This window comes from Benincasa hispida, chromosome 7, assembly GCF_027475165.1.
Source record: "Benincasa hispida cultivar pf3 chromosome 7, pf3_genome.v1.1, whole genome shotgun sequence".
In the NCBI taxonomy this organism is placed as follows: Eukaryota; Viridiplantae; Streptophyta; class Magnoliopsida; order Cucurbitales; family Cucurbitaceae; genus Benincasa; species Benincasa hispida.
In genome coordinates, this window is record NC_143484.1 from 39,209,898 (window position 1) to 39,229,864 (window position 19,967).

Sequence of the window (19,967 nt, forward strand, 5' to 3'; positions counted from 1 at the left end):
TGAGTAGATAAATAGCTATTTTAAATTTGAAAAGAAAAACGTTAATTTTCAGAAAACTGAAAAATGGCATTTTATAGACAAGGGGGTTTCGATAAGGAGTTAAAGTGACAGCTGAGTAAAGCTTCACCACATATTAAGTCTTGACCCCGGGCCCACAACCCCCTCCCACTATCTCTCCAAATGCGAAATGAAACCCAAATGAAATTCCAAATTCAAATTCACTTCCAACCAATCAGCTTCCAGTATTTGATCACAGTCTTCCCAGCCACAATTTCAGATACGTTTTCTCACACGTGTCGTCTCACTCGCTCAACTCCCCTTCACAGAACCCACGTGACCTCACGTGCCCTTCTGTTTCAACCAAACCAAATCCTCTTTCCTCTTCCTCCTTGCTCCTCCATTTCAATTCATACGCCTCCAGAAAGCTCCTTTTTCCATTTGGTTTTTGCGAATTTATCGCCTGACTCAGTAATCTCTTTGTGTTGTTCTTATTTTCATTCGATTGTTCCCGGGCTTTTCAACGCCGTTCTGTTTCCGGATTTTGATGCTTTCTGTTGCGGATTTCGAGATTTTCTTTTCGTAACTACTTTTTTCGGATAATTCGGCGATGTGCGGATCAATCTTCGATTGGCTGTTGGATTTGGATTCTAGATTAGAGATTCTGTCTGGGATTTTCAGCTATGTTTGATTGGAACGACGAAGAGGTAACCCCACTTTTTCTAGTGGTTTTTTTTTATTTTTTTATTTTTTATATTTTTTTTTTCATATTTTACTTCTGTAATATGAAACAGTTGGTGCTTTTGTGTCGAGGGAGTGGAAAGTGTTTCTGGGTATTGTTTAGCTTGTTTGGTTTATAGTACCACCATGGATAGTTTTTGCATTGAGCCAACGAATCAGTGTGTTCACGTCCAAACCCATATCTTACACTTTTTTGGAGAAGCTTATTGGAAGAATAGAACACGAATCTGATCGATCTGATACTCACCTCAGCATTTCATTCCTTAGGCAGTTCAATTTCTTCGAAAGCAAAGGGATGTCAATTAGTAACTCGTTGAATGAGTAGAGCATTCTGGGAGGAGCTAGGAAGCATTTTCGAGCTTTGTGGTTGCCGTTGGTGTCTGGCGGGGACTGTAGTATGACCAAATGTCACATGAAGGCGTCTGTTGGGCTGGCATCACTTGATCTACGATGAGTTTTACTAGGTTTATCGTGAGTTGTAGTTTCATAAATCCTTCCTTGGTTAATGCCAGGTTTACTTAGTCCAACCAATGAGAGAGAGAGAGTGACGTACTATAGATGAGACATATTCTTGCTGTCAAGATGTTGGTTGAACAGTTTTGAAGAAATGAGACAATCCTTAGGTCCGAGAGTTATGTTTATCTGTTTGGGTTTAGGCTACACTGTGTGTAGACTAATATATTTGAGATTATGTGGCTGTCTTCTTTTTAAGTCTTGATGGGGTGTAAATGTTGAAGACAAGTAAGAGGGACTTTGGTTTATGATGAATTTATCCTTGCTTGAGGCACTTCAGGAGAATTGGAAATTTGGTCCGAGTATCTAGGATCAAAAGCAAGTGATTCCGGATACAATTAAGACAATTGGATTAGATGAGTAACGAAACCTGAGCAGGGAGTTGAGGGAAGTTTGGATCAGGTTACCAAAGGAATTCAAGGAGTTAATTTATTGGGAGGATTCTTTCTAGAGACGAAAAACAAAGATAAATTAGGTTACAAAGAGCGTGATTGTGATGCTATAATATTTGTATTTTTTTTCCTTTCTAAACTTTTGTTTCCTTATGCCCCATTATCCCTCGGTTCGTCTAGACTTTTGTTGGAAGGTTTATGTTTTTGTTTCTTTATAGTCTGGGATCAAGGATGGTTGAAGTGTCCTAGAGCTTTGGTGGGAATATAATGCCTGATTTGGATGGCTTCACCTTGGCTTTCTTTAATGAAAATTGGGATATTTTTAAAAAGGACTTAGGGAAGGTCTTTCCTAAGTTTCATGGAAAGGGATGATTTGATCTTTTCTATCTATTTTAGATTTTCAAGGGCCTTTATTACGGGAAGACAATTCTTTGATCAAGTTTTATTGTCAATGAGGCTACTTATGATTATAGAAGTTCGATTGTAACTAGGAAAAATACATTTTCAAATTTTATTTTGTGAACACTTAAAATCATGCATGTTGATTGTGTCTCTTGGATAAGGTGTCATGGAAGAAGGATGTTGAATTTAAATTGATATACTGGATTTAAGGTGGACTAGGTCAATCAAGTTTTCTATTTTGGTTATTGGCGTGGTAGCCTTGAGGGGAGAGTTTTAGCCATTAGTAGCCTCAAGCTAGATGAACCTTTGCGTTTTCTTTTTCTCATGGTTGTTAATGTTCTTATTAAGCTAGTCTCTATGAACTAATTAAGGTCTCATAAAAGGGTTTCATGTAGGGAGGGGTAAAATTAATTTGTTTCATCTTCAGTCCATTGATGAAAAGACCTTTTGCTTTAGCATGGAGGATTCTTTTGATTCCTTTTTGTTGGTATTAACTATGATTCATTTGAATTGTCTAGATAGGCTTCTATAGTGGGTTGTGAATTTTGATGTTGGCTACTTTCCTTTTAACCTCACTCTTTTTCTTTTCTTTTCTTTTCTTTTTTTTAAAAAAAAATTATAATTAGAAAAATAGAAACAATACTTTTCATTGATGAAATTAAAAGAGGCTAATGCTCGAATTATAATGTTACATAATAGCGTTACTTTCCTTTTAACTTATTTGGACCTTTTCTCGTTAGTTTGGTCCCCTGATCTGGAAAGAGTTCTCTTGTGCTTATTTCTTCAATCCTTTGCATAATCCTTGTTCCTCTACTTCACCTTTACTTTTCTCGCTGTGGAAGGTTAATGTTCGCAGGAGGGTCAAATTTTTTGCTTGATAGGTCTTGCATGTCATGTGGTGTTAACCCTATGGATTTGACATAGAGGCATTCTTTTTTCTTATTGGGGCTGTTCACCTTTATTTTTCTTGTGTCATTCTTCTTTCTGTTTGGAGTTCTTCATTTGTTTGCTTGATTTGGAATCGCAATTCCGAGGGTCTTAGAGTTTGTTTGTCTTGTAACAATCTGTGGTATCCTATTCTGGCAGGTTTATTGCACCCTTTCCATGGCAAAAAGTGTCCTTTATTTATTTATTTATATTTATTTTTAATAAATTTATTATTCTTTTTTATTTTTAAATGGTGTATATGGATTGAGAGGTATAATAGAATCTTTAAGAGTGTGGAGAGGTCTTGGGAGGTATGGTTCCTTGTTAACTTGTTTGGTTTAATGCGTCACTTTAGGTGTTTATATCTAAAGACTTTTGTAACTTTTTGTAGAACCTTATTCTTTTAGATTACAAGTCTTCTTGTTTTGTTAGACTAGTTCTTGTTTGGCTCCTTTTTGAGTTTCCATTTTTTTGGAGGCAGGTCCTTTGTTGGTCCTTTTCTATTGGTTCGTGACTAACGGTTTTGTATTATTTCATTCTTCTTAATCAAAACTTGTCATGATTAAAATATTTGACCATCCTTTTAGACTTGTATTGTGGAAAATATTAAAAATTCTCTCCCTGTAAAAGAGAAAATCTTCAAGGGGAAGGTTTGTGGGAAGGTGTTGACAAGAGTGGGGATATCCATTTGATTAGGTGGGTGGTGGTTTTGACACGGCTTAGCATAGGTGAGTTGAGCATAGAAAAGTTTAGCCTTTGTGATAAGGACATGGTGGCAAAATGGATGTGGGCTTCCTTTTTTTTTTGAGACAATTGCTTTATGAGATAGAGTTACTGTGAGCAGGTATGACTCTTAACGAGTCTGTAAAATTCACATATAGAACCCTCTGAAGCTCTCCCTAGAAGGTTTTTTTTAAAAAAAAATCTTTTTTTTTCTAAAATTGGAAATTCTCTATTTTCTCTATCTTCAAGATTGGGAAATTTTCTACTCCTCCCTTTTTAAAGGGACTTAAGCAACCTTGGAGAACCACACCCCAAAAGCTCGCTATTGGGTAGGAGAGCCAAGCCACTAAAGTACCACATTGGTCATCCCATTCTAACCAATGTGGGTCAAAGGCATTTCATACTACCTTGGTTCCTAACAATACGCGATCCTTGGAAAGCCGACGTCCGGTGGCTACTCCGGTGGTACTTCACTCGGCCACACCCGCTCAGAACTCTCCGTTGGTTCCACCCCGAACGTCAACAACCGGCTCTGACACCATTGTTAGGTACTTAAGCACCTTGGAGAACCACACCCCAAAAGCTAGCTATTGGGGTGGGAGAGCCAAGCCAGTTAAGGCTTCGTTTGGGATTGTTGTAGCTTTTAAAATAATTGTTGGTAGTTATGCTTCTAGAAAACTAGTTGTGGATAGAAGTAAAAGAGTGTTTGGTAAATTTTAATTTAAAATTAGAAAAAACTAGCTAAGGTGTTTGGTAAATTAATAATTAGTGTAATTTAGTTATATAATTATTTGAAAATTTATATGATTTAAATTGCAACCATTTTTGTTTAATTAAAAAAAAATTATAAGTAATTGTTATAAGAATTTAAACCGATTAAAATTTGAATTAAATGTGAGAAGATAAATTAATGAAATGAAAGTTTGAATGGGTAAGGGAATATACCAAATTTTTAGAAAAACTAAAATTTGAAAGTTCCATCAAATAATTTTTGCACGTTAGAACAATTTTAAAAGTGAATTTGGGTAGATTAATAAATAAGTTGTTTTACCAAACAACCTAGGCAGTTAAGATTCTCTTAAAATAGCTTTTTACGATTTCAAAAGCAATCCCAAATAGCTTTAAGTACCAAATTGGTCCTCTCATTCTGACCAACGTGGGACAAAGGCATCTCATACTACCTTGGTTCCTAACAGACTATTAGTTAAACGATGGTTCCCTCTGCACTCAGTTCTTATTTGTAGCATAGTACAATTCAAATGGGTCTTTTTTTCGATCACAACCATTGATTGTGAGTCAAGTTAGTTATTTTTAGTTGAAACAATGTGAAGTAGGTAGGGTTTTGATTTTGCATGTCTAGATCATTGAATTAGAACTTGGGGTAATTAAGTTATAGAATATATTTTAAAGGCCGGTAACCATTTTATTAATAAATCTTAGCATTTAATCAGATAGATAGAACTTCGTTGACAAAAACTAATCACATTATAACATCTAGGATGAAATTGGAACTTGAAAGATTCAAGACGAAGGATATGCAATTGAAAATTTTTAAGGATTCAAGATAAAGAATACTTAGGATGGTACAAATATTAGAGCAAAATTTTATAATTAGCCAAAAGAAAAAAAAAACAGAAAAAGAAAATTTCATTGGTGGATGAAAATATACATTTTCTAGAAGCCATTGAGTCGACTTGTTGAGTTCACTAATGTCACACAAGCGCACATATCAAATTATGATATAGTTAAAACGACCATGGTTGAGTATCATCCTCAAGGAACCAATTTGATAATCTTTTATCTATTCAAAGATTGTTCTAATTTTATTTAGGGGATTGACTTGCGATGAAAGTAAACTTAATCCTAAGAAAGCAAGTAAAGTGATCAAGTATGAAAATTTTCAACAAAGAGACATTCTAGGGAATAGATTCCATCAATAAATTTACTAAACTCAATTGTTTTAACTCTTGAACCAATTAACACAACTCCTAGATCCAGAAGTCTTTTATCCAGATTGCTACTCCTGAAGTCGATCTTTTCTTTCACTTAACTACTAATTACTAATCTCGTGAAATTAGATAATTAAGCAAAGCATTAAGACTCTTCAATAACAATATCTGTTGTTTTTCGACTACTCTAGTGTGTGCAAATGATGGTCTAGCATGCATGATCAGATCTAAAACTTTCTTTGCATGATCAGATCTAAAACTTTCTTGTTAAAGCAAGATTTTAAATCATGAAATGAATCAATTGAAGATCAGGCAACCACAAGCATTAATAACAGTCATGCTAGAAATTGATAATGTAAATTGACATTCAAGATCCCTGCTTTTGTTCTTTGGGTCCGGTGTGAGGTGGGGGATGGGAGAGAGATGTGCTTTTTAGAAAATAAAAAAGCACTGGGGTGGGGGAGAGACCTCTCTGTGGGGTATTTCACCGGTTGTATCATTTTTTTTCTTTTAAAAATCATTTGTGGCTGATTTTCTCGTGTGGATAGGGAGCCTTTGCTCGTTTTCCTTCGGATTCCATCATGCTCTTTCCGATGGGGAAATGACGGATGTGGTTGGTCTTCTTTCTCGTCTTGAGAGTCACCCTTTTTGTCTTGAGAGGAGAGATGTGAGAATTTGGAGCTTAATCCTTTGGAAGGGTTCTCGTGTAAGTCTTTCTTCTAGTATTTGGTTGTTCTTTCTCTTTTGGGTGAGTCAATCTTTCCTTCGCTGTGGAGGATTAAGGTTCCTAAAAAGTGAGATTCTTCACTTGGTATGTTGTTCTTCACGGCCATATTAGTACGTTAGATAGGCTTGTTAGGAAGATGCCATCGCATTGGGCCATTCTATTGTATTCTTTGTCGAAAAGTGGAGGAAACTCGAACCGTATTTTTTGGCGATGTGAGTTTGCGAGCTTCGTCAGTGACTCTTTTTTTCCAAACGTTTGGCATGATGTGTGCTTTTCAGAGAGATGTTAGGCATATGATTGAGGAGTTCCTCCTCAATCTGCCATTTGGGAATTCTCTGGCTTGCAAGCATTTGTGCTATTGTTTGGGTGTTGTAGGATGAAAGGAAAAGCAGGGTGTTTAGGGGTGTTGAGAGGGATGCTAGATAAACTTGGTCTCTTATTCGTTTTTATATTTTATATTGGGCTTCAATTTTGAAGGTCTTTTGTAATTATTCTACATACGTGATTTTGTATACCTGGAGTCCCTTCTTGTAGAAGGAATCCCTCTTTCTGTGGGCTGGTTTTTGTATACCCGTGTATTCTTTTATTTTTTCTCAATGAAAGATGTTCTTATAAAAAAGAAATTGACATTCAAGATCCATAAAATTGTTTAGCAATAATCCAAAGAATTCATCTAGCCCAATGAAAAATTAGCCTAACATGGCTTCCATAGATAGAACCATAGCTAGAGGGCAAAAATACAAAGAAGAATCAAAGATACAAAAGGGAAAGGAAAGCATTATCAGGCATTCTTGTCCCGTCTCGATGGTGGAATCACCTCGGCACCAAGGACCCTTTGAAATCTGCTCAGAACTATTTCTCTTGGCCTCAAAAACTCTAAAACTCAATACCATGACCGGCTGAAAATCCTAGACAATACAGAAAACTTTCCGTAAATAAGCACTAGTGCTGCAGCGGTGTGAAGAAAATCTTAGCCCTTGCGTGTTTGTGCCGCAACGCCACAACATTCTTCTTGCAGGTCTTCAGTCACAGCACTATGGTGCTACCCTGAAACCATGTTGGTTAGAGAGCCGTGTGTGGCACTGTGGAGTGATGCAACGTCCCTTTTTGGGTATTTTTACTTTTTTTTCTTCCCTACTATGGAGATTTAGCCCTTTCTTGTCTGTGTTAAGCAAAATTAGTATGTTTTCACTTTATTGAACTCTAAATCTCGTTCTTTTGCTCATATCCTGAAATTCATTCACAAACTACATTAAATCTTATAATATTAAGTTAAAACATTTCTAAATTAAAGGCAAATAATGAAGTTTTCAACCTTGTATTATACAACAACATACCATCCACTGAAAGTAGAAAACTTAGTAGGAAATCCTAATAATACGTTCATTTAAACATTCTGATAAACTCTGGTAAGATAGCGCCAATGTAAGGAGAGAGAAAAGAGGAGATATCTGTAGGGGATTAGTGATACAAGCTTGACTTCCTCTGTACCTGTTATCAAATTCCACATTGAAGGCTTTCCTTTCGACTGTGAAAGAGCAATGTCCGTAGTGACTTGGGATTGTAGCAGAATGAAGCTCATTGTATCATATGTATCTGGTTGCATGGTTGACCATTTAAGTGATTGTATGATTTGATGCATTAATTTCTTTCCTTTTCTTGAGTGTACCAAAAAATAAAAAAGGGATTTGATTAGTGCTTGCTACTCATTGATTGCAAATTATAATTAGGTGCTACAAGATTTTCCTCTCTTAAATTTCTGTGGTAATTTCAGCTTGCGAATATAATATGGGGTGAGGCAGCGGATAGTGATGATCATATTGTGCCTTATCGGGAGGCTAGTGAGAATTATTATGACAAGAAAGAATGGAATCAAGACACGGTATACACGAAAGTTGTGGAGCAAAAGTCACCCGGGACTGATGTTGATGATAACCATGGAAGAAAGCTGGAAAGCAGTCCTGGCAAAGAAGGAACCTCCACCTCAAACCTCAGCAATGATCCATTGGCTGACGTATCCTTGTCTAAACCTTCCAGAATTGACCGGGACTCTAAGGGTACTGAAGTATCTCATGAATTAATTGAAAATAGCAAATATAATTCACCAAGACGTGGTAAATAATAAAGATATTATGTCTTTTATTCTCTGTAAATTCTACAGAGGTATATGCGTGCTCAAATGCAATATTGACGAGCAATGGTATAAAAGTTCGGTCATGTACTAAGTTTTTGAATGACATGTATTGACAGCTGCGATGACCAAAGGTGCAACAAATTTTCAAAGTAGTGAAGAAGGTAAAGAACAGGCTGATTTTGTCGACTATGGATGGGCTAATATTGGAAGTTTTGATGACCTAGATAGAATTTTCAGGTATATCGGTATTTTCCCCCTTAACTCCTTGATTGAAGATTGTTTAATTAAAAAAAGAACTATCCTTCTTCTTGTTCTTCTTTAGTTTTTATTCTACTTTTTTAACTGAAGTCAAATTATATAATTATGACGTGGAAAAAAAAGTGTCTTGTCAATGTATACCTGAGACAGTGCAGTCATGTAGTGAGCTGATATTGTTCTGTACCCTTTTGGAAGAGAATGTTGTCGTTTTTTCTAATAATAAATAGATGAAATAAGTCAAATTCTCATAGATTCGCTTCCTTATATTACTAAAAGGCATTCTTCATGTCAAGTTGGTAAGTTGGTTTGTTGAGAAGAAACTGAAACATATTAAAAGGCTCCTTGCCCCTTGGCCCCTAGTCTGTGCTTTTTGTGATTAAATCATCCCAGTTTCTCATATATATGTGTGTGTTAATTTTGTATATTATTGAATAAATTAGAGTACATAATCAACCTTTTACCATGGTGAATAAATAGACATCAAGAAACCACTAAAGGAAAATACTCAAAAAGGAAAATAACAATGAAAAATAATAATTAGTAATAAACCCTAATTTCCTTTTAACACCCTCCTTCAAACTCAAGGTGGTAGATTGGCGAAGATCTTGAGTTTGTAAAGATAACTTCCAAAACAAATCAACAAATTTAGGATGGAAATAGAAACCTACGAAAAATGAAAACACGAAGTAGGTTGGAACCATAAACCCACGAAGAACGAAAACAAACTTCTAGGCTGGAAAGAAAGATCATCATAGAGAGATAGATAACAAAGCCTATGAAGAACCTCTGGGCTGAAAACAAAGATCCTCATTGAGCGATCTACAACAAAACCCTCAAACGGCTGATTTAAAATGGAACAAAGGCCTTTGTGCAAAAGGAGATTTGCCATAATTGCAAATAAACCAAATTGAACCAACTTTAACCAAACTTAATTAATCAAACCAAACTTGGCTGAAAGAACCGAACCGGGCTTGAACCAACATGGACTAACTGAACCGATTTATACTAAACCAAATCAATATTGAACCAAATGTGAAATTGAAAAATCGTGACTTCACGAATTTCACGGAAGAGAAACACAAAGGTGAAAGACCGTTCCAAAGAATTCTGACGATCAGACAAAACCCACGGCCAGCGGTGCAAAACTATGCAAAGAAGATGAGCAATCAAACTCGGATCGGAGAGGGTTCTTGTTGCAGCAAATCTGATTGTAGAGTTCCATGAATCACAGACAAAACACGAACGGCGAGGCGGACCACAAACAGGTGAAATTAAACCCACGAACGGCGGAAACATACTCATGACATGAGATCTGAGCGTGAATTGGACGAATTGGAGTGGATTTGAAGTAGATATGGAAGAAGGTGTAGCAGACGGATTTGAGCACAATTGGATTTGGCGACAGCTGGATCTAGGAGGTGCGGCTGATGTGGGTGGCTATGGCTACTTACAACTGTACCACTTTTGCACAAGACGGCAGCATCGGCTATGGCTTTCCTATGAACCTTGAAGTGGGTGGAGGATTTAGGAATGAGTTTCCAATTCACTAGGGATTGCTGGCTATAATTTTCTCCAGAGTGTATTTTGTTGATTCGTAAATCTCCTCCCCCACTTTTGTTCTTTTTGTACTCGTTGATGTTGGAACGATTTTGTTTAGCGTTGTATGGATATGATGAGGATGCTAAGGGGGTGTTAACCTAGTTGAGATTCTCTGGGTGCATCTTTTGATCACGGTTTTGTTTTTGCTCTTTGTATCTATATCTTGTATTTTGAGCTTTTGTCTCATTTCATTAATTCAATGAAGAGATTGATTTTCTTTTCAAAAAAATTTCCGCACAGTAAGGTCACCAATTCCCAGCCCTCCATTTTGAATAGGCATGGAAGTATTGTTCCAATTGACAAGGTTAGAACTTCTCACTCTAGAGAGGCCTTTCCAAATATTGTCTCTAATGAGCTTTTCCCAGTCTTTTATAACTTTGGATGGGCATCTAAAGGCTGACAAGGGATAAAAGGGTATGCTGGATAAAATTGCACTTTTCCAAGAGTGACTCTTCCTCCTCTAGAGCCGATTTGGTTCTTCAGTTGATATTTTAATGCCTACCAAAGTAGTTTTACTTTTAGCATTGTTCATCTTGAGGACGGATATGAATTGAAAGAGCACACGGAACAGCCTTAGATGAAAGGTCTGCATGTCAAGTTGTTTGACTCACTCCATTAGAAAAACAATAATTTTAGTGCATTTTTTTCCACTTGGAAGCCACACACGTATTTTTTAAATGTTAAATTGTAATCTAATTCAAGTTTTGGTGCCGCAGTAGGTCTTAATCTTGTGAATCCTCTCTCACAGTGGTTGTCTTTTATCTTCAGTTTCAACCCAGTCGTCATCACAAGTGTAGATACTTCCCCCGACAACAGTTATCATGTGTATCTTCTTTTTACAATTGGATTTTTATATTTTATATTATATTTTCTCTTCTTTTCTAGTTCTTAATCTTGGGTTGATTGCTCTTTGGACAACATTTAATGTGCCCGTTTTTATAAAAAATCTATTATGATTTATTATTTATATTATCATGTGCAAATCAGTCATTGCATGATCACTAGAACCAAAGTTGGTGGCTAGTCTTGAATCTTGATAGTGCATCAGAGTTTTTTTTTTTTGTGTCTTTGTCACGTAGAAATGCAATCTTATTCTTTGAAACATTCTTGTACCTATTATAATTCTTTTTTCTCTTATTGACAGTCACCCCTTTCGCCTTGAGAGGAGAGATGTGAGAGTTTTGGAACCCTAATCCTTTGGAAGGGTTCTCGTGCAAGTCTTTCTTCTAGTGTTTGGTTAATCCTTCTCCTGTGGGTGAGTGTCTTTACGTTGATGTGGAGGATTAAGATTCTTGGAAAGTTGAGATTCTTCACTTGGCAAGTTCTCCATGGCCGTATTAGTATGCTAGATAGGCTTGGTAGGAAGTTTCCTTCGTTGGTTGGGCCTTTTTGTTGTATCTTGTGCAAGAATGCGGAGGAAAACTTAGACCATATTCTTTGGCATTGTGATTTTGCGAGTTTTTTTTTTCTCTTTTTTCCAAACGTTTGGTATGATGTGTGCTCATCAAAGAGATGTTAAAGATATGATCGAGGAGTTCCTCCTCAATCCTCCGCTCGGGGAGAGAGGTCCTTTTCTCTGGCTTGCTAGTGTTTGTGCTATTGTTTGGGTTTTATTGGGTGAGAAGAATAGTAGGGTGTTTAGGAGGGTTGAGAAGGAAGCTAGATAAATTTGGTCTCTTATTCATTTTCATGTTTCTTATTGGGCTTTGATTTCAAAGGTTTTTTATAATTAACCTATTGACATGATTATGTACCGTTGGAGTCCCTTCATATAGAAGGATTCCCTTTTTTGTGGGCTTGTTTTTTGTATGTCCGCGTATTTTTTCATTTTTTCTCAACGAAAGTTGTTCTTATTAAAAAAAATCTTTTTTTTCTCTAACCAATGGTATCCATGGCAATTTTGTAGCAATGATGACCCAATATTTGGCCAAGTAAGTCTCCATGATGCTGATGAGCTATGGTCTTCTTCTTCGAAAGATTTGCGTAACAGCCCAATGAAGCTATTCCCAACTGTGGAGTCGCAAAATTTGGACTCAGGAGTGGACACTGAAAAAATAAAGAATCCAGAGTACTCGAAACAAAATGAGCAAGTATCTACTCTTCCCAATGGGCAAAGTAGTGATGTTGGACCACTTGGGCTGCAGACTGGAAGTGCGATCTTAACAAATGTAGAAGGAGATATGACTGTAGCTAATGCAAAGGATCGGGTATTACACGGCGAACTAGTGCATTTTCTCCTACTATTTTTTTTTATCAAACTTTAAATTCTACGTAATTTGTTTGCCTCATCCAGACAGATCTGGAGACAATACCCAACCCAGCTGCAGCCACACTTCACCAAAGAACTGATATTATCGCATCTGCCAATGAGTTTTCAAATAAGGTTCGTTTCTCATTTGTTTTTATTGAAGTAATTAGTTGGTTGTCCTTTTGTTGGCTGTATTTAAGCCTTTTTACCTGCTAATGAAGATTGAATGTATCAAAGAGTAACTACATACAAATACTTCAATGGTAATTAATCTAAAAGGATGGCCAGTGTTGGTAGATGGGATGTTTTCATGTTCAGTCTATTATTAAGTACATTAACTTTCATGTGCTAACCAGGTTGTAAAAAGTCACCCCTTAAATATATCATTGTTGATGTTTGAGCGTAAGTTCTACTAAACTCTATGCTGTCAGTCATTAGCTTGCCTATTCCGATTTATTTGGAAGGTGATACCGAATGCCCCCATTCTTAAATTCAAATTTTCTGCCATGCTCATCTAATTCAACATCTACCAATAGGTGTTCTTCTTTATTTGGTGAGATAAAATGAAAGAATATAAAAGGGTGCGGAAGGGAAAAAAAACATCCACCAGGGAGGCCAATAAAAAAAGGTCTCCGTTTCAAAATAATAACCCCTAACGGACAATTAGGAAAGTCCTTAGAAACTGCTGCCCAAACTAAGGCATTGAGCATAAAATTCGTCTCGCCTCCTCCCAAAATCCCTTCCACCAAAGGTTTGTTCAATCCATGTCGCAACCATAAAGGCTGTTAAATGGTTGTAACTTACTGGTAAAGTCCAGCAGCCAACAAATTGTTTGTCATAGTTGCTCTATATGTTAACTCTCCAACCCTCAATTTGCTTCAGCTTCATCTTGATGTGATTGGTCTCACCATTGGTGAAAGGATTACCGACTCACCAATCACATGGTTACTTATTGTCACGTTTCCTCGGTCATACCATTTGTCCAACCTTAAAAATCATTTAATCTCTGATTTCTTGATTTGGTCGGGGAGCTTCGTTTTGATCTCATTTGGTTTCCATCGGGCCCTATCTAATAGGGAAATGAGGGAGGTCTTGTCTCTTTTGTTTTTGATTGGAGAGATTTCATTCAGGACTAGGAGAAGGGGTGTTCGCTTTTGGAGTCTTGATCCTTTGGAGGGTTTCTCTTATAATTTTTTTTGACACTCTTTTGATCACTCTTTGAGGCCGTCTTTGATGTTTTGTGAAAGATTAAGATTCCAAAGAAACTTAAGTTCACAAGTCTTAATAGACGTGTGAACATTATGGAGTGACTTTTGAGGATGTTGCCCTCGTTAGTGGGTCCTTTTGTTGTATGCTTTGTTGGGAGGCAGATAAAGACACAGATCAATTGCTTTGAAGTTGTGAGTTTGTGAGGACTTTGTGGAACCACTTCTTTTAGGCTTTGTGCATGCTCATCAAAGGGGTTTTAAAGACTCAATCAGGGAGTTCCTCCTTAATCCGTTTTTTAGTCGGAAGAGCCGGTTGTTGTGGCTTGTTGCAGTGTGTACTTTGTTATGGAACATATGGGGAGAGAGAAATAATGGAGTTTTTTTGGGTTGTGGAGGGGAACCCTTGTGAGCTTTGTTGCTTGGTGAGGTTTTATGTCTCTTTGTGCTTCGAATCACTAGGAAACAGTTTACTTGATTGGAACATCATCTTCAGGGTTTTTTTTGTATGCTTTTGTATTCTTTCATTCTTTCTTAATGAAAACAATTGTTTGTGTGTAAATAATAATAATAACCATTAAATTGTCACACCTGCTTCAATTCAAATCTTTAGGTGAATTTCACAGAACTTTTTTGTTTTACTACTAACCAGTCAAATGTGTACTTGTTCCTCTATGATGGAATCTGTTCCACTTACAACTCCAAGCAAATAGCAAGTACCTTCAGTAGGAAGGTGGTTATGACTACAACTAATATAGGTACACTAACAATTTCCCATAATAAGCGGTGTACCAATAGCCAGTAATCAGAAGATTACACTGGACTCTAATAAGTTGAAAAAGGAGTAATAGGCACAGACTTGCGATTGTCAATGTAATTACATATCCACATATGCCTGTTTCTATGTACCCACCCAGAACTAGCAACCTTGCTCAGTGTGTCGGAATAAAGACTTAAAGTTAATTCATGCTTTCATTGATGTGACATGGGATTGTTGCCGACTACATTTTTGTGCTGGAATGATGGTTTCTACATTAACTTTACTGTTAGGCATCTATTTCTCAACCCTGGTGGTCCTAGTCAGTCTTTTCTGTCCATTATCTAATTTTTATCACTCTTCCATGCTTCAGATTGGTAGGCAGAAGAAACTGTTGAGATCTCGTAAAAGATCTGAGGGGAAAAGCGATGAGAAGATGTTTCAAGACTTTTGTGGTAACTGGCCTTCATCAACGAACCCAGCAGGTCAGTTTGATAACAATTTAGCTCTACAGCTGGGAACATCTTCGCCTTCAGTTATGACTAAACATCGGCATCTACAAGGAATTGAGTCATTGCATTACCATCGAAGTTCCAATCCTTTGATGCACCAGTCATTTTATCCAATTGCTGCAAATACATATTCTGCTGTACCCTTGCTGTCCCAAATTCAGCCGGTAGATCTCCAGCATCAGCCTCTTCTTGGTCAAGATATTTCCCCCAGTGGTGCGAATCGGGTGGACAAGCCAGCCGATGGGTTTGTGAAGTCTCTTACCATGACACCTCAAGAAAAAATTGAAAAACTTAGGAGAAGGCAACAAATGCAGGCAATGCTTGCCATTCAAAAACAACAGCAACAGTTCAATAGTCAAGTCTCTACTACTAGTCAATCTATTTCTCCAAAATGTCCCCAAGAAGTTCAGTCGCAGCACATTGAAAAGACTGATATTGATTCTGAAGAAATATACACTCTTCCCGCTCTAGATCCAAAGTCGCCTTTAGAGCAAGATGATTCTAATACAGTCTCCACCACAGTTGATCGTTGTTCTATGGAAGATACAATTCTTTGCAGGCTTCAAGAAATTATTTCAAAGGTACACCTGACTTTGTGAGTGGATTATTTTCCTCCTAGAGTAACCTGACTTTAGTTACAATGCCCTAGAAATGTTTTACTACAGCTGGATTTCAAAATCAGACTTTGTATCCGGGACAGCTTGTTCCGATTGGCTCAAAGTGCAATACAAAGACATTATGCTAACGATACAAGTAGTTCCAACAAAAGTACCAGAGATGAGAATGACTTCACGGCAAAAGGAGAAATCAATAGTCATTGCAGGTTCGAACGCATTTCAATACTCATTACCTCGTATTGAGTTGTTCAGGGATTCTCCCCTTTAGTCTTGAAAGAATATTTTTGAGTTTCTGCCACAATCTCTTTTGCTCATGTGAGTCCGGAAGTAGTCTGTCATTTCGAATTCTTATTCTTTATTATCTTTTAAAAAATTGCAGCCATGTTAGGACATGCACGGGACATTTTAGAGACACTTTAGGACTTGTGCAAGCAATTGGGAGACATGTTTTATTAAGAAAATTTAATCTTTTTAAGTCAAAACTGGGACTATTACATTGAGGAACTAAAACATAAATAATTAGAGCAACATAGTCTACTGTGTTTTAATGGTTGATGGTATGAAAAAGCATAATCCACTGAAGCTATTCTATAGTTAGAAAGTAGTCATGAACGCTAATTCTAGATAACAGCAGAAAAAACCTAATTGAAAATAATAGGATTGCTTCTATCTTCTTTTCTTGAAAACTATTTTGTTAAAATGTATGTTCTGAGTTGAAATATTATTTCATAATATAAGAAAAAGGTAAGTTTTCAACGTCCGTAAAACCTCAAGAAAGTTAAAAACCTGGTGGGTGAAAAAGGGAAATTTGTGAGCTGAGATTATAATCAGTGGTTTTAGAGAGCCTTCCAATCCCCACGTATTTTGCTTGTGTTCTTCAATAAATAGTTCCAGTTTTAACTCAAACTCTATTTAGTTGCTTAATATATATAGCGTTAGACTTGGAGCTTGTGCAAACAAAATAGAAGTCAAGCCAAAATAAGACAAAGCGACTCTTTGATATTTAGTAATAAATTACTTCATATCTTTAGTACTAGTGGACTTGGTTGGTTGGTTTAACGAATGATACAACTTGAATACGACATATTTCCGTAAATGTCAGTTGATTTTCAGTGTGGTTCGAGGAATTCCATTGGAATCTCTAATTTCTGTGATGTCCTCTGCATTCTTTTATATTGTTTTATAGAATTGCCGGGGTGTCGGATGCTGAAACAGAGACCAACCCCATCGATAGAACTGTGGCTCATCTGCTCTTCTATAGACCCTTTGAATTTTCACAAAATTATATCGATGCGCCTGAATCTCCTATTTCTGCCAAGCTTTCTTCTGAGCAGAAGGCAGGTTTGAAGAGCTTGCCAATGGAATTCTTTCCTTATGATGCATCAGGCGAACGTCATATTTCTCTCGATGGGTCTAAAAGTTCTTGGACGTTAGCAGAGACGCAGCAGCAGATAAAAACTAGTCCTTGTATGGACACATCAGATAACACGTCGAATACTGGATTGGTAGATGATGTAGTTCTGGAGTACGAAGCTTCCCAGTGAGGAGTTGTCCTTGTCATTAATATCATACGGGTAATTCATTCCTTTATCTCTTCCTTGCTCAGTTGTTTGCTTCCCATGCTTTTGACCATATGGATTTATACATAATGCAAGATCTTTTTGTTCATCTGCCTACTAGATCTTACAAACCGCAGTTGCGGGAGCTTTAAAACATCAACCAACTCGTGGAGCTTGAAGTATCAAAATCTCGGAACGTACATTTGGAAATATTGACATCTCAAAACGTACGTGTCTGTATTCAGAAAAAATAAACTCAGAAGAACGATTTGGAGACCAAGTTGTCTGTATCTTAACATGCACCAGCAATAACTGGGTTGTATTATTTATGTGATGCTAATGTCTATGTAGTGCCTGTGAGCGTCTGGATGTTTTTTTAATTCTATTTTAGTCCTTGTTGGAAGATTGAAACATAACGTTAGATCATTCATCACTCCAAACTAATGGAGTTTCCACGACTCTGATAAAAAGTTCATCCTAGTGGTTACCTTCTCGAGGTGGAAGTTTGTGAATTTGTATTCTCAACGAGCTTCTCGAGTTCTGGTTGGATTTTGGGATAACTCAGTTTGTGTATGTGTAAAAATATATATGTTTATGCCTGCGCCGGAAACTGACAGTTTGGGATTGAATATGATGTCCTGATTAGATGATTTGACCTCTTATCCCTTGCTTTTTGAAAGCATGCTAACAAAAATTTCTCGCCTAGCTCACTTTCGGATTTTTCGATGTCTATATTGTGTGTTATAAGTTCGAGTTTAGGAAATTTGTTTAGTATCTTGAAGTTGTATAATTTCTTTCAACTCAGGACTATGTTGAATAAACGTGACATCTTCTATAGAATATTAGGTACTATGTTGCCAAATGAGATATTTGGGAGCAACAAAAGGTACAAACTTGGTTAGCATCACACCGATGACTAGTGAGTTGAGGATCCAAAAGTACAAAGCATAAAATTAAATTCAGTGGCATTTTGCAATTCCACTTTCTACCGCACATATTATTACATTACTCAAACGAAGTCTTGGTTTCTAAAACGAAGCCGGCACCCATGCTTACTTATTGGTGACAATGAGCGACACCAAGTTTTCAAGTTGACAGTGATGCAAAGTGAGGGGAGAGAGATATATAGTTTTTAACTAATAGTAAAAATAAAAATAAAAATAAAAAATAAAAAAAAAAAAGAAAAAAGCTTAAGAATAACATAGGAACAATTAAAGTGAATCTATAGATCAAATAGGCATCAACTCGAACTCTAAGTATCAAAGGTGTATTTTCCTCATTATTGTGTAACCTCTTATATATAGTTAGGTGGGTGGGCTATAACGTTTGGGCTCCAACTAAAATAGTTGGAGCCCAAATCTCACTTGCGCACTCGATTATTTTGGTCTGTTTCCTTACTCTCCCTCGTTTTTCTTACTCTGATTAGCGCTCAATTATTTTACTCCGATTACTCGGTCCTCGATGGCTCGTCACACGTTTCTCGATGTACGATCACTCGATACCCAACTTTATGGTCACTCGATACGGCTGCAATCGATATGTGTATACTCGATCATATCAACGTCATACTCAATGCTCGATTACTTTATACTCGATTATTTTGAATTCATAACCCGTTTGAAGGTCACTCGATACCCAGCTTCATGATCACTCGATACGGCTGCTGTTGAGAAGTGTATACTCGATCATATCAACGTCATACTCGATGCTTGATTACTTTATACTCGATCATTTGAAGGTCACTCGATACCCAACTTCATGGTCACTCGATACAGCTGCAGTAGACACATGTATACTCGATCATATCAACATCATACTCAATGCTCAATTACTTTATACTCGATTATTTTGAATTATCTTTGTCACTTGATACATGGTGAATTTCAATTCGATATACATGGTGAATTTCAAATCGATTTCTTGAAATGTGAAGTAATTTTATACTCGATAATATTGACTATATAGATGGTTAATTTACATGTACTATATACTCGGTGCATGTTACACAATACTCGGCAACACTCAATTACTTTATATTCAATTACTTTTTATTATTTTATCTATATACACTTTACAAGATATAAAAAATTAGTTATTTTCCAATTTTTATTTTAACCTTTTCGTACTTTAATATATTTCTAAATTGTTTTAACATTTAAGACTTTCTACCTTAAGCCATAAATGTGTATTATTTAAATTGAAGACTCAGTAATTGTAATATTTAAAAATTAGCTACTATTCTTGGTCTTTGATTATCGGTCTTTGATTATTTTGCTACTATTTCAATGACTCTGTTTGCATTGCTTTTGTTCTTGGTCTTTGATTATTGGTCTTTGATTATTAGTCTTTGATTATTTTGCTACTATTTCAATGACTCTTTTTGCATTGCTTTTGTTCTTGGTCTTTGATTATTGGTCTTTGATTATCAGTCTTTGATTATTTTGCTACTATTTCAATGACTCTTTTTGCATTGCTTTTGTTCTTGGTCTTTGATTATTGGTCTTTGATTATCAGTCTTTGATTATTTTGCTACTATTTCAATGACTCTTTTTACATTGGCTCTAGTGATCAATGTATTTGATTTACCATGATACATCGTATTATCCAAAATTCAGAACGACTTAAGAAAGAATTTCGTTGCTCTGAAGCTGGTTCTTACTGTCTAAGCATAATACTAGGATAGTTGATTGTTTGTTGGCTTCCTTAT

General features: G+C 36.5%; 1 protein-coding gene across 4 annotated transcripts; it reads left to right on the forward strand.

Annotated features, from left to right (window-relative positions):
* Positions 1-307: 307 nt before the first annotated feature.
* On the forward strand, positions 308-17,715 carry LOC120079534 (agglutinin-like protein). Of its 4 annotated transcripts, none has more exons than XR_005482256.2 (9): positions 308-704; positions 8,146-8,485; positions 8,622-8,742; positions 12,269-12,569; positions 12,656-12,745; positions 14,946-15,665; positions 15,734-15,907; positions 16,888-17,275; positions 17,382-17,715. XR_005482256.2 is itself a non-coding variant. In XM_039033744.2 (9 exons), the coding sequence occupies exons 1-8, from the start codon at positions 681-683 to the stop codon at positions 17,243-17,245; spliced, it is 2,112 nt and encodes a 703-aa protein (XP_038889672.1). In that variant the 5' UTR covers positions 308-680; the 3' UTR covers positions 17,246-17,275; positions 17,382-17,715. The 4 variants fall into 4 exon arrangements, 3 of the variants coding, with proteins under 3 accessions (XP_038889672.1, XP_038889673.1, XP_090171673.1); XM_039033744.2 differs by having other exon boundaries at positions 15,750-15,907; XM_039033745.2 differs by having other exon boundaries at positions 323-704; positions 8,146-8,428; positions 15,750-15,907.
* The last annotated feature ends 2,252 nt before the right edge of the window (positions 17,716-19,967 follow it).

Coding starts and splice junctions, on each gene's coding strand:
- LOC120079534 (XM_039033744.2), top strand. CDS start 681: ATGTTTGATTGGAACGACGAAGAG. Junction 12,746..14,945: donor CCAATGAGTTTTCAAATAAG/GTTCGTTTCTCA, acceptor TCCATGCTTCAG/ATTGGTAGGCAGAAGAAACT. Junction 15,908..16,887: donor GAAATCAATAGTCATTGCAG/GTTCGAACGCAT, acceptor ATTGTTTTATAG/AATTGCCGGGGTGTCGGATG.